Here is a 14,120-nt window from a genome sequence, read left to right on the forward strand (position 1 = left end):
GTGCGTATACGCTGAAAAAATTTGATTTTGCAATTATTCTAAATTTTTAATAATAATACTCCTAATCCTCTCACATAGAAAGTACTTTTAATGCAATTAATATTTTATTTAGCGAATTAAATTTAATTGATTTTCTTTAAGGATAAGACTGTAATTGATAGCCGTGAGTTAATTTGAAAAATTATATTACGGCAGCCTCAACGTACTATCCGTTCAAATTGTCCCTAAAATTCTCATCGTGAATGATCACCGAGGGTCACTGGATTATAATAGGCAGTCTCGGGCCTCAAATGGATTCGAATTTCGTAGGGAAATCTCCAGTTACCGATTAGCGTTTCAAACGAGATGGGCGTGGTGCTCCTGTCTACGTGCGACCACTTTTCGAAATGTTTTGACAAGATGTTCAATAGAGCTACACAAGAAGTTCGCGCGAGCTTTCCACCTAGGAATTGAGTAAATGCATAGGTAGGTACCAGAAGGAAGCATCAAATAATCTCAAGCTTTCTAAAGATTTCCGCTATTTCCATTGATCATAAATAAGTTCCAGTCTCTTAGGATAAATCGAGCCCTGACAGTCAGGCACAAAATGTATTATTTCTACTTGTACACAAGCGTATACCACAAGTGTCTTTCGTAAAGAGAGCATTGAAAACAAGATCGATTTATCCAAATAGCTATATAATTTACCCTATACGCAAGTGGATACGCGATTCATCGGCTCGCAATTTCTGCATATTTAGTCGCATTCATTTATTTCCATTCATCCGGCTTTTTTAAATTTGTTCGTACGTCGCCATTCGAATTTAGAGAAAGTGAAAAAGAGCAATTACAGTTTTTTACCCACAGATCCTATACCGCGAATCGATGATACTCTAACACAGCTATTGAAACTTTAACGCATTTTTCACTATTTTCATCCGAACGACTCTTCGGCTTTAGCTATGGTAACGATGCATGATAATTTTTATGAGGGTAGAGAAAAACACTAGAACGCGAATGATCACCCTGTTCGAAGGTCATCCTGGTAATCATTTTCAACCTGTCGTTCCGTGTTCAGAACGACATCACTTTGTGGGGCGACAGAACGGGACTTAATGGTTCGGAAAAATCGGAATCATCCATAGGAGCGTGCATGAATACGAAATGAGTTTTCTACCGTCTATGACGTCATCGTCGCGTTTACTTCCCTTTCCCAGCCATCTGTAGAAAACTTGTGTAATGCGTCTAATCTACGTATGCATGTAGACACGTATGCCCGTACGAAGCATTGTTGAAGAAAATTCGCAGGCAAAACTGTTTTCGCTGATTTTTAATGATTCGCGCGATGACTCGTTACACGTGTAAAATAATGTGAATTTCTACTGGGAATTATTAGGAACCGGAAAATATTAGCTGATAGCAACGCTTTGGAAAATGGCTGGCCATATCCTTGAAAATTGTGTACTCCTCGTAACTATGGAAAGCGTCACAGGAATCGATTAGCTGGCACAGACGGTATTAAAATGGCGGCCGTGCTACCTTTCAACGACGATTATTACGATACGTTACTGAAAGAGTCCCGTGCCGAATTTCTGTCAACATGAATTATTCAGACTGACGACGATGATGATGATAATAATAATAATAATTGTAATCCAAAAAGCTTTGACCCGTGGTAAGAAAATTCGAAACTCTACATCCAAAGCGTAGTATGATGTTAATTTTGCTCACCAGGACTCGTGTTCGAAAAGGTATTCTTCGACTGTGAAAATCCTGAAAGACAGAGAAAGAGCATTGATTAATTTTCGGTCTAATAATAACAATAATAATGCGATTTTTCATATTCATAAAGAAGTTGTAGGTGGCGTTGCGATAGGGGTAAGAAAATTTATCAACGTAAACGCGTGGCTAAACGGGGTTGTCGAACCTGAGAGCGAGCATATAAATTATCCACTCAAATGACTCCAATTACGAAATTAAGTGAGAATATGCTCCTTGATGTGCACTCCCGAGTTTCTTCAGAGGGGACTCGAGATCTGCGTAAGTTTTCAGTTATTTTTTGAAAACTTTTCCCCGAGGTTCTAGAGTCTGCGAATCGAGCCGAGGAAAAGCAGTGCTCGGGGTATTAAGACGTTTCGACCCGGCCATTTTCTAATAAAGTCGTCGCGTTCCAAGGCTTGGGGGGAAAAACAGGGGCTGAAAAAGATTCCTCTCCTTCTAAGAAAGTTAGGGGATTCTAAGAGGAATGGGGGAACGTTGGTTGCCTGGCAGAAGAGCCTGGGACGAAGGCCAAACTCCACCCTAAAATGACTTTAACGAGCCGGCGTCTTAAAATGGGGACGTCGAGTCAGAGCCGAGTTTGCGCGTTGTTTGATAAATTAACCCAGAAAATGTGTTCGCGCTCCATGGAGTCTAACAAGCCCTTAGATACCGGCAGAATAATCCTTCGCCGTTGCATTAAAAAACATTCAAACCCGTATAAACTTCCACCAAAGTAGGCCTCAGATTTCAAAGTAAATTTAGGTGTTTCGTTATTGGTTTAAAACAAAAGAAATTAGCGACCCAAACTCATATAGTTCAAAAGAGAGACTCAAAAATATCCAAAATCAATATATAGGTCCTCTGCTAAATCCTGATGTAATTCAGTGTCGACAATCACTTCCGCCATGAGGAATTGTTCACTTATGGAATTTGAATCGCACGTGTCACAAGATCCGGTTTTTCTTTAGGACCCAGCATCAAAATCGTTTTTGGTCCCCTTCCATTTCTTTCCCAAGATGAAACTTAAACCTCAATCAGAGCTTCGGCACGAAGCGTTTCAGATTTTTCGAAAACCGCATAATGCCAGCCGCCGGGACAGCAGGCAGAAGTAGGCAAGAGCCATTCAGAAAATCCACTTCCTAGGTCTCGTGTTACCGGAGTATTTTGACAAGATCTCATTGTCAAAGGGGGGAGGCTAAACCCTATTGACCCTATTATGGTCCTATTAGTATTATATGGGGATTTGCGGTTATTCCTTGAAAGAACTCCTCCTCGCGTCTCCTTTTCCTAGAAAGCGTGTGCTTCTGCACGCTTAGCAGCACTCGTCCCCTTCCTGTTCCACTCACTCATTCGCTTTCTCTCTTTTCCAATATTTTTTTCCTCTTCCTGTCGTTACCCCCCCTCTCTCTCTCTCTCTTACACGCATTGAGAATTCACTAGCTGTCGACATCTCGCCGCTTCGAACGTGCAATTTTCCACCGCCGAGTCTCAAGCCCATCGACTTCCGTCAACCTTTAACCACGTTGACGGCTACGCCTACGCTTACGCGTACATGAACCACGCAATCTTCCGCATCGTAGAAATACTTTGCCGAATGCACCCACCTACGTATAAGTATCGCCCTACATACACAATAGAAACTTACGGGTCTTTATCTCAGCGCCGTAACGCGTTCCCAACCTTTAAGATCTTAACAAATGATCAACCTCAGAGAACCGTCAATTTCACACCGTCACCCAGTAAATACAAAATTTTCCTACGAGGGCGAATACCATCGTTTCATCCTTGTCGAATACACAACAAAAAAAAGTGAGAGAACGACGTTCCTTGTACTTCCAACGACTTTCGGAATACCCTGTATCTACACTGTTGTACTCAATAGTAAGAACGTTAAAGTAACGCCTAGGTCCATACACATACGCCAGATGCATCTTGGAGAAACAAAGATGACATAGTTTTTTGTATGAAAAGTGGTAAGGATTTTGTGGCAAAAGAATCCATTAAAAAAAATTTCCGTCAGCGGGCCCCCTCGACGTCGACGAATACCTTCGTTTTGAAAGCCGCGAGCATCGCGGAATGAGCTGCTACTTAGAGGACGGGTGAAAACGCATTCAGAGGCATGCAATCAAGACGCGCAGGGGTGTGCGTGCGAGTGAGAGAGAAATCCGAGTTACGTCAGTGGGAGTTTGTCAACGTGTGTCGCGAGATCTCGCGAGAGACTGGCAACGTGCACGGCCACGCCTATATACATATATATGTATATCAGACCACGAGGAGAAACGACTCGGGTTGCACGTGTACATAAGTCATATACGATCGTGTACAGCTTTCGCTAGTTCGTGTGTCCTGTATGCGACTGCGTGTGTATCGCGAGGCGTGAATTCATGTATGCTCGCGAAGCACTCTTCACCGAGGACAATCGAGGTGTTGGACTGGAAATCCATACCAATTTGAGCGACTTACGCTCGTTCGCTTGAAAGCGCCTAGCTACGTACGCATGTACGTACGTACGACATACCCATGTACATTTGGAAGTACGCATACGTCTTTCGTTACACGCTTCTCGTGTGTATTTCACTACGTGCGTTTATACGCGTTGCACATAATACGCTAGTCTCGTGCGTTGAACGAAGATCGGTAACTTTCGCGCTGATAATATACAGACTCTGTTATCATTCGTCAAAAGGAGATTCGTATAGGAGAAAAAGTGATTATACTTCTTTTCAATGTATACCTTACATGGGGTTACGTGGGATTGATAATAAAAATATTCAGAGAGTGTACGTGTAGGTAAGATTGTACAGGGGTCATTTTTGGCAAAATTATGTCGACTGTGGTTAAATCTATTGGCAGCCAGGTAACGGATGATAGTACCTTCGGCGATGAAGAAAGAAAGGGGGTTAGTGGCAGAACTGGTGGGGATGAGTGGAACTTTTGCCGGTCACTGTACATGGGGTACATAATGGACATAGTTTGGCGGTAATGTCCGAGACTAATTCCCGTGTTATTTCATTAACGTCCCGCAAGTCCCGAGGGGTTAGGCACCTACGTCGCTCAGGTCTACTACTACTAGTATCGATGCCAGTACTGGTACTGGTATTGCTACTACCCCTAGCATCAGTACCGACGTCAGTACAGGCACCACTGCCAGTACCAACATCCGCAGTAGCGACACCAGCAGCCTCGGTCACCCCATCAGCCCTCGGTGGGTTCAGCTATATGTCAAAGGGTGAAAATTTACGAGGTTTAACGCACAGACGAAAGTCGATTTGATATTTCTTACGTGACTGGATGCTGCATTTAAATCGTACGAGTTGAAAGTTTTTTTTCTCTTCTTTTTTTACCGAGCACCTTCGCGCATCTCTTCGCTGTAGACGGAGACGACACCCTTTTACTACCGGGACCCGACCGCCCAGCCATCCCTTCGCAGAATCGATCGCCCAGACCGGAAACGGCAGCCGGTCGCCGATCTTCACGAGTGCGAAATCAATCGACAGCCTTTACCGGGTGCGGACTCTAGCGACTTTCCTCGAGAGTCGATTGATTTGTTAGGGCAGATTATGTGATTAGGTCGCGGCTAGGGTGGGGCGAATGATTGACACTGGTGGGGGTGTTGGGCGATGAGACGATCCAGCGAGGTACTGGGGGAGGACTAAGGGGATGAAGAGCCGCGGGAAAATAATTTCTGGCAAAACAGAGAAAAGTGGGAGCAATCACGCGAACCAGAGTGGGCCTCTTCTACGTCAGACTGACTGCGCATCATGAATGAAGTCGCGTTCAGGGATGTCAGAGTCGGCAAGCATTCGCAACCGCATCCGCATTTGCATTCGGAGTCGCATCCGCATTCGAGTGTGGCAAAGCGTGCACACTCGTGAAAATACAAAATGGACAAACGCAGTGCCGATGCAAGTAATTCGACGCTGGAGTCGGATCCCTTCGCGAGCTGCGGACGCACGTCGATTCCCTTCTGGAATTCTCGAATGGCCGACGAATTTTCTCGACTTCTCGCCGGGGTAGTGTTGTCTAATTATTCCAAGTTGTTAAGGCGAGTTAGGACGCTTAAGGGACTAAATTAAGACATTCCGTCCGACAAATCTCCCAAGAATCTCAATTAACTTCTCTAGGCATTCAGGCTTTAATTAACTATTTAATTTCATTTAATTTGCATTCAGGATTATACAAACTACTCTTTTGCGCGACGACTCTTCTTAAGTTTTTCCATACGGGGCAGAGTCATTTATTTCGTGGGTTAGGATCGAATTCGTAAAAAGTTGACAGTGTAAAGAGGCTGGGCGTTAGAAATATCTTGTAAGCTTCTTCAGAATAATTAGCGGGTACCGTGACGTAGATCGGAGAAGGAAGGCGATACATAAATAATTATGAAATCGAGGAATCGTTGAAAATTTTACAATAGAAAAATTCATTATGGAAGTTAAGGAGTGGAACTCGAGGTTTGCTTTGGAATTGCAGTTCTTTAAATAGTAACGGAATCTCAACGAATCGCGCTTCAGCCTAGCAATATCGGATTTAATCGGAGAAAGCTAATTTGAATTGCAAGGCACTTACGCACACGTGTAAATACACAACAGTGATATAGCAAGAACACCAGCTCTCCCATTCGTTCACCTATACGTTCGTGGGCACTTTTGCGGAAACAAAGCAAAGCGAATTCATAATTCGCTAATTTGTTCAAGATTTTTTGCTCGAGTGCTGGTGCTTTGTCGCAAATCTGCCTAACAGGGGTGCAGAAGTCGCTTTGAAGTACTAATCAGTATCGACCTGCCTACAGTCTGTGCTCCTTAGCAACACCCGCACTATTTTTCACGCCACACGCGACCTACGACCTCTTGTCTCCGACCCTGTGGCGTGAAAAAAAAACGGTAGACGATCGCACAACGTTTTGTTGAAAGGTTTCTCCAGAAGCGTGCAGAGGACGCGATCTGAAAGGAGGGAAAAATCGCGATGCGCGAGACTCAGGGAGGAATTGAGAGAGGAATTGCGAAAATGGGGGGAGGTGGAGGGGGGATGAGGTGAGAGTCTAAGGGGCGACGTGGTACCGATGAGGGGTGGAGTGAGAGTCGTGGAGGTCGGTATAGGGAGGAGGTGAGTAAGGAGGGTGCAAGCGTGTTCCTCGGGCGTTGATAGGCAATCTAGTTGATTGCCAACTTCAAACGGACCGAGACGCCACTGACTATGAGAGGCGATCCTATATAAGCTGGTAGAAAAGCAAAGGCCTGAATCGCGTGAATATCTGAATCCTCAAACAATGACTTACCATCCACCTCTTTTAGCTCGTGCCGTTATACCTTCCACGAAGCTACAGGTCTTTTCAGGAGTCACGCGATTTTCTCGACAATCGTACGTACGATTGTGCGTTTCAATTGGCCTCTCCCGCGCTACTTCTAGCTCTCTTTCATTTTCATTCATTTCCCCTACGAAAGTCTTTTTGTCACGATGAAAGTAAAATTTCAAAAAGTTAATATGATTTTGGTATGTCTTTTTTTTGGAAGGTATACCTGAAAATAAAACCCTGTATACTTCTCTATGTCTGTAGAGGGTTGCACGTATTAATTCGTCGGCCGCGTATACGAAGGGACCGACCATTCTTTGAATTCATTCCGTACCAGGATCGATATAATTATTTTGATGAATCGTCATATAGGTTAGCATCTAGTGAGGTCTTGGTCTGAACTGTCGTCTTTAAGTCTACCTAAGATTTAAGACAAAAAGGAAGGAATAAAGTGCGTAAAATAAATGCGTACGGTAAGACGAGGTGCCAGAGTGACGTTTGAATGGAAGGGCAGATCTTTTGTGTTACCCAGGAAACCCGATACCCGAAAATCGTTCTCAAAATTCACTAGGCACGGTAAATTTGTACGATCTCTCGATTCCAGGATCGATTTTACCCTCGACTTATGTACCACTTTAAGTCCAAACGTGCCCACCGGTGTAAACTATAATTTTCGTACTTTTTTATAATCCCACAATACAGTCAATAGCACCGGTACAACTATGAACCAAACTATACAAAACTGCCCGGAGTACCAATAAAATTTGTAATTTTCGCAGTCCCTAATTAATTAATTAATTTAATTTATATCTATTCGTAATCATTGTCAATGATTTCTGTATAACGAACTTATGTTTACATTAATAAAATTTCTTCATTGGTCTTCATAATTTCTGTTGTTCGTTGTCGATAAATATTTTCAAGGAGAAATTACATTTATCGGACTTTAGCTTCGTAGTGGCAAGTGGGGTTGTATTCCAGATTAATGAGACTAAACCTAAACGAAGAATGGTTGAGAACAGTTTGCCCGTGAGCGGCCATTTTTACGTTTTGTCGAGGTTCTTTGTATTTTGGTGAGACATTGCAGGTCTGCCCAACACTCAACTCATTATACCACTAATTATTCATAACGGTACCGATTATTCTGACAAAAATATTCAATTCCCACAGTGTACACCACAAGTCCACCCCACCGTTCCTTCCACTCCCAATCGCCGCCCCCTATCTCCACCGTCAACCTCCTCTTCAGCCTTCTTCGGCATTCGCTTTCGACGTCCCTATCTCTTTCTCTAGTTATCCGACCCGATGATTCTCTTGATGGCAGAAAACAATTTCGCGTGTCTATAAAATAAAAAAATTGTAGGCATCTTAATGTAAACAAAGCGCAACGGTCGACTATTTCCTAGAACACAGCAACGTTGCCTAGCTCTCGCGCGTAGGGCAGAAGTCTCGATATAGGAGGGCGAAGTAAGAAGACAAAGTAGTAGTCGTCGCAGAGACGCTAGGGCGCGAACACAGTGTGCTTGTAGAAAAGAAAGAATAAAGACCGTTCTACTTATGAAGACTAGACTTTGATTCCTTGTTTCCCAGCCAAAGTGCCTACAAAATCTTGAACATTGAATCCCGAGAACGTGTCATCCAGTCAGTTAATCATGCCTCTTTAGGAAGGTACTATAGAGATGAATGAGGTGCTACAAAACCTGCTAGATAGAATAATACTATTTCACGAACAACCCTTAAGAGATTATTCTTTGTTCCCAACAAGTATATCGTTAACGTTGGTTAACGTGCCACGATCTAGTTCTTCTTCATACGAAAAGTTTGCCTGTACCAAGAAAAGAAAGAAAAGGAAAAAAATAATGACTACCTCTCAATGGTGATTGAGTAATATGAGTATTATTAAGGTGAGTATTTCTGATAGGCATACAGAGAGACTTTATTGTACGGTCACGCTAATTGACAATGGGTAATTATTTCTTGCGCTAACAAGAGGGATCCGTATGTCGTGGAATATGTGGGGAGTCAAGTTGAGTCGAAGTTGGTTCGAGCAAGCTGAGCAAGTCTGCAGTAATCCTCGCTGGCCGACTGCTTACTAGGTACAGAACTACAGCCGTATACTGACAGCTGTTCCTTATTGGTAAATTTCCGAAAAGTTAAAGGGAATCCACAAAGTACAATAGAGAATATATCTTATGGTGTATATATACATAATAGTAAAGTGTAGAAGGTGTATCTACTTTCGGTAACATGATCTATAGTGGCTCTCCGTTAAGTGATATCCAGCGTAAGCGGTGCGTTAAGTGCTCGTTTCACAACATGACGATGATGATACGTCTATTAATTGACTGAAATATTGCAAATGCAGGTGGATAAACGTACGTTCGTGTTTATCGGTGCGCCGCACAGCATCGATCGCATGCACTTATTAGACTATCTCCATACATATAATGTAGTATAGAAGTCATTAGAATTGGCCAGACGATTGGTACTCGTGACACTCTAAAATTTTCAATGAATCGTTTCAATAGTAAATGTCTTATACGTTCGAGATATGAATGTAACGTAGAGTGTCTTTTCGAGAGAGTGCAAGAAATAGTGAACCAAGTTCCGTTTATTAATGTAGGGGAAAAAGTATATATGGAGCTCGGTGAGTAGGTGACTGAGTATGTAGGCACCTCGCTGGTTGAGAAGGAATAAAAAGAAAGAGTCTCGAGGCAGTTTAAGAAAGCTGTGGAAGAATAAAAGAAGAAGAAAAAAGAAAAGTCCAAGTTCCTTAACGTACCGTGAGGGGGTGTGTGTTGACTTGGGCTGTGTTGATGATGATTCGCAGCGACAGACGTGCCCGGAAGTACGTGTTGCGCGTGCGCAGCCGGATGTACGTTAACTCCTGGCGAAGCCGAAAGCTGACCCGGTTGATGGACCTGGTGATGCGCGACGTGATGCGCAGGGTGAGGATGAGGTGGCGGCAGAAATGCCGCTGCAACTGCTGCCTGGGCGTTCAAATATGCCATCCGTGATGCCGTCAGGTTACCCAGATTCCCTAGATTGCCTAAATTCCCTAGGTGGTTAGTTAGGCTGGGCATATAGTCCCAAAGTTTGTGATGGGGGGCAGTCGGCGCATAAGACACTGCCGATACTCCCGCTGGGGGTGAACCTTGCGGCGATCCCAGATCGCTACCACCGTTGCCATTTCCACTTCCTCCATTCAGACCCAGCAGCTCCTTGATCGCGAATGGCGATCGCTGCGGCATCTTGGACTCTTCTTCGACCACGAGTCCTTGACACTCAAACTATCATCGCTTATCACGCGGATAAGTACACGCGAGCTGGCGTTCAATTTCTCGCACCACCACAACCACCACCAAAACACTTTACTCGATGTTTAAAGGTGCGTGCACAGTCGATTGGATGATCGCTGATTTGTGGATATTGATCTGTCTGATCTTGCTTCTTAATGGAACTCACGTAGATCGTAATACGCTGGGGCGATTCTCATCGAGAACGACACTGGACCTTTTTAGATTCGATATAACTTTTTTTCTGCTTGCAAAATAATGCAAAACCTTGCAAAATATTCTAACGTAATTCTGCACCGTTGATTCCTGGACTTTGTCGTTTATCTACTTGTTTCGTTAAGGATGACGCGAACCTCTTTTCTACTACCTGGTCCCACTTTGAACTCACCGGAGAACACTCATGGTAATCAGCAGTGCAAAAGTGTAGATTCTTGCAAATTTGTAGGCCCTCGGAAATTACCCTTGTAACGTACACGCAGTCTGGTAATGGCTGCCGACGCTTTGGCGTGTATCCGTATGAGACTTGAATATTTATAATTTCCAAAACTAGTCTCTGGTAGAACTAGGTATGTTTGTTGATACTCTGACCCCTTACTTTTATCTGATATAACCCGATAACATATATTGATAACTCTATTTCTCCGTGATTCTCTGTGGAGGACCATCAATGGTCCTAGGTATTTTCATAAATCTCCATAATCTAATGGTTTTAGACTCTTATCACGAGAACGACCAGTAGGCAAGGACAAGCCGTGATAAAATTATTATTTTTATGAAAATTCGACTTATCTTCGATGGAATGTCAGCGACGGACTGTTGAAATCCAGTGACTTTGGTACCGACGGCCGCTTTCGAGAAATCCTTCGGCTAGTCTTCAACTAGCGACGGCAACCCGAGCGCGTTATGATGTTGCTCCTGTATTTGTTCCTCACTTGGCTACGTTTGTATACCTAAACGCAAGTTCAGGACTTTGCTTCTCTTTTCGGTGACTGCGAAGAAGTTCGTTGTAATCAGGTACGAAATTATTAGTAGTTATTTGAAGACCCTACGATCAGTTTCAATCGTTCGAGTTTATTCTTATGAAACGCAGCCTTCCTGTTAAGGACACCGCCGGGGATGGAGCTTTAGCTTGTTCTCAATAACTCCAAACCATGGTAACTATACTTTCTTTATTCTTTATTCGAATAAGTGATTTATCGGCAACAAGATCCCAGAGTAAATCCTGACATATCCCACGTGTTCCAAAGAACGATGAGCCTGCTCGACAGCTACTCCAAGAAATTTTTTAACTGTACCCTTTCTTTGACTTTTCTTGTTTGGTCGTTAACGGTATCGCAATGAGCTGCCTTCTCTTTTCTCGCGTGCTCCTTAGCAATCGAAATAAGGAGACACGGACACCGAGGCCTAATCCTTCGTATAATTACCAAGCACACTGTAAATTATGGTTGAGAACGGTGCCCCATCTAGGCGTATCTTTCTACCAGCAGCCAGCCACACCAGAATAACAAAACGAAAATTCAATAAGTGACATAGGATGAACCAGAGGATGCGCTCCCTTTCTTTGTCTTCCGATACGTCTTTGAAGAGTGCCTTCAGCAAGCAGCAGGGTCGCGGGGCTCCCAGGATGCGTAGCGATATCACATAAGCCGACGTCTTCCCTTATCACTGAATGAAATCTTGGAAAATTTGTCAATCAGGTATGCAAAGCCATTACTTTATCATCATCCAATAGTAGTTTACCCTCTTCTGTTTTTTTTTAAATTTTTTTCTTCTCGTTTCCTCTTTCTCTCCTCAAAACGTTTTTCTCCTTGATCCTCCGTTATCTCTTCTATTTTTTTTTTCAGGTCAATATCACCATACCGTTGAGCACCGTAGCACACGAGACGACGACTCGCACGAATCTACGAAGATCCCGAAAAAGCGCAAGGGTCAAGGAGTCGCTCGGGGTCAGCAAATAGGTAGAAGCTGAGAACGCGTGGAGGTGAGTCAACGGGGCTTGCGAGATGCTGAAGTGCGTACCGTGTTGGCGTCGCGGCGGTGGGCAACTGAGCTCCTGACGGGGGTGATCGTGCAAGGAATGAACCCCCGGCGCGCTTTCCCGGCAGATTCACGAACGCACTAACACGCGGGACGGACCGACATAAAGCCCCCGTATTTTACGCACAACAGTGGCCGTCTCGCATCGCGGATTGGTCGGTTTTTTGAGCCGGGTATCCGGGCAGACATAGCCCTAGTTAAACCGGAAGGAGGGATCTCGAATGGTCCACGCCTGCTCGGTAACGCCTCCGGCAGCACGTTTCACGATGGGAAGTTTTCGAAAGTCTTTCTCACCCTCTCCCTCTACCTCTATACATCCTCATACCACATGTCTCATTCCTCATTCTCAGTTTCTCATCCCTCCGGCGTTATCGCTTCCTCGTGCATTCCTTCCTACTGCTCTATGCATTCTGTCAACTTTTATTTCTCCTATATGCGCCACGCATTTACTGTACTTACAATCTCTCGTAAAAAGATTCAAACACGTGAAATACTGTTTGGATGTCATTAATAATTTGAGGTTACTTTTCACGTATTATGAAAAGGAATTACTTGTTTGCAGATTGTACATTCCGATTGCACCACCGATTAAATAATTTTTTTTTTAAATTTATTGCTGAGTATTGTTTTACATCCTACAAATGTGAACTTTCAAATTTAGGAGTGGAGATTTTTTCAGTAATTTTAATGTTTATCCAGAGCGAGGATCGTCATTATTGACTGTTACAGTGAGTCAAAGTTTTATTGAAAAATAATTACATAAACTATTTTTCATTTCCAATCTTGTTTTAATAATATTGTTAATTTGTTCTATTGTAGTCTTGCTTTTGAAAATATTGTGACAACAGAGAGTCTTAAGTCTCGAGGAGGCTCGAAGGATCTCGAAAATTGTGGCATTGTAAAACTGGCTTTTGCTTAGCACCTTTATTAATGACGTAGGAGTGGCCTGAGCATTGACCAATCACGACGCGCCACTTGCAACCCTCATTGGCCGGGACGTAAATCGATTTATAACTTACCCCTCGCAACGTCCACCACGAAACCCACCCTTAGCGCGTTCACACTTACGGTAGGTTTTCGCGAAATCATAGAGTTCTATACCGCCAATTCGCGATGGTGGGGATAACTCACGACCGTCGATGCGCACAGTCCAAATACTTAGATTTTCGAAAGGGAGACTAGACGTCTCAAAATTAAGCCATTCTTCCGAAACGTTATTTTCTCGCTCGCACTTCTTCTGCAAGTGGGACGGGATGCACTTCGCGCTGCTTACAATGCCATTATACGTCAGAATAATATTCACTCGCGCTATAATACCTGACAAAAATTTAAACTCGTCAAATAATTTTTACGGAAATTTAATCGTTATATTATATACACAAACAGTATTATAATCTTAAACGTATGGAGATAAATGAGAAAATAATATGTATATATCCTGAACATTGGCTACTTTGAATTTCTATTTCTTTTTGTTTACTTATGTAATTTACTTATCTGTTTACTTACATAATATATATTTATACAGATTATTTTTTACGGCTAACAATAATTACATAGAAATAGATACACTGTATACACTCGTATACAGATATATCACGCTTTATTTTTCATTCGGGATCTCGCATAGAGATGTGCAAACGCATCTTGCTGCACTCGGACCAAAAGTTGTGAGAGCATCGTGCAAGCAACCCTCATCTTTCAACTTCACGTCACCCTTGCTTAGGATTTACACGAAGAGATTTTGCCTGCCGTAA

General features: G+C 43.2%; 1 protein-coding gene across 6 annotated transcripts in view; it reads right to left on the reverse strand.

The window, feature by feature from the left end:
- The window catches only part of LOC107272735 (visual system homeobox 2), a 43,586-nt gene extending 31,179 nt beyond the window's left edge, over positions 1 to 12,407 (reverse strand). For 4 of the 6 annotated variants that reach the window (XM_015750184.2, XM_015750183.2, XM_025090030.1 and 1 more), the window contains exons 1-2: positions 9,813 to 12,407; positions 1,711 to 1,752 (exon numbers count right to left, since the gene is read on the reverse strand). In XM_015750184.2, coding sequence (XP_015605670.1) covers positions 1,711 to 1,752; positions 9,813 to 10,281 — 511 coding nt within the window. In that variant the 5' untranslated portion in view covers positions 10,282 to 12,407. The remainder of the gene's footprint in view (positions 1 to 1,710; positions 1,753 to 9,812) is intronic. The other 2 variants (XM_025090029.1, XM_025090028.1) reach the window with 1 other exon arrangement.
- Between the last annotated feature and the right edge of the window lie 1,713 nt (positions 12,408 to 14,120).

This window comes from Cephus cinctus, unplaced genomic scaffold, assembly GCF_000341935.2.
Source record: "Cephus cinctus unplaced genomic scaffold, Ccin1 Ccin1_scaffold1237, whole genome shotgun sequence".
NCBI lineage: Eukaryota > Metazoa > Arthropoda > Insecta > Hymenoptera > Cephidae > Cephus > Cephus cinctus.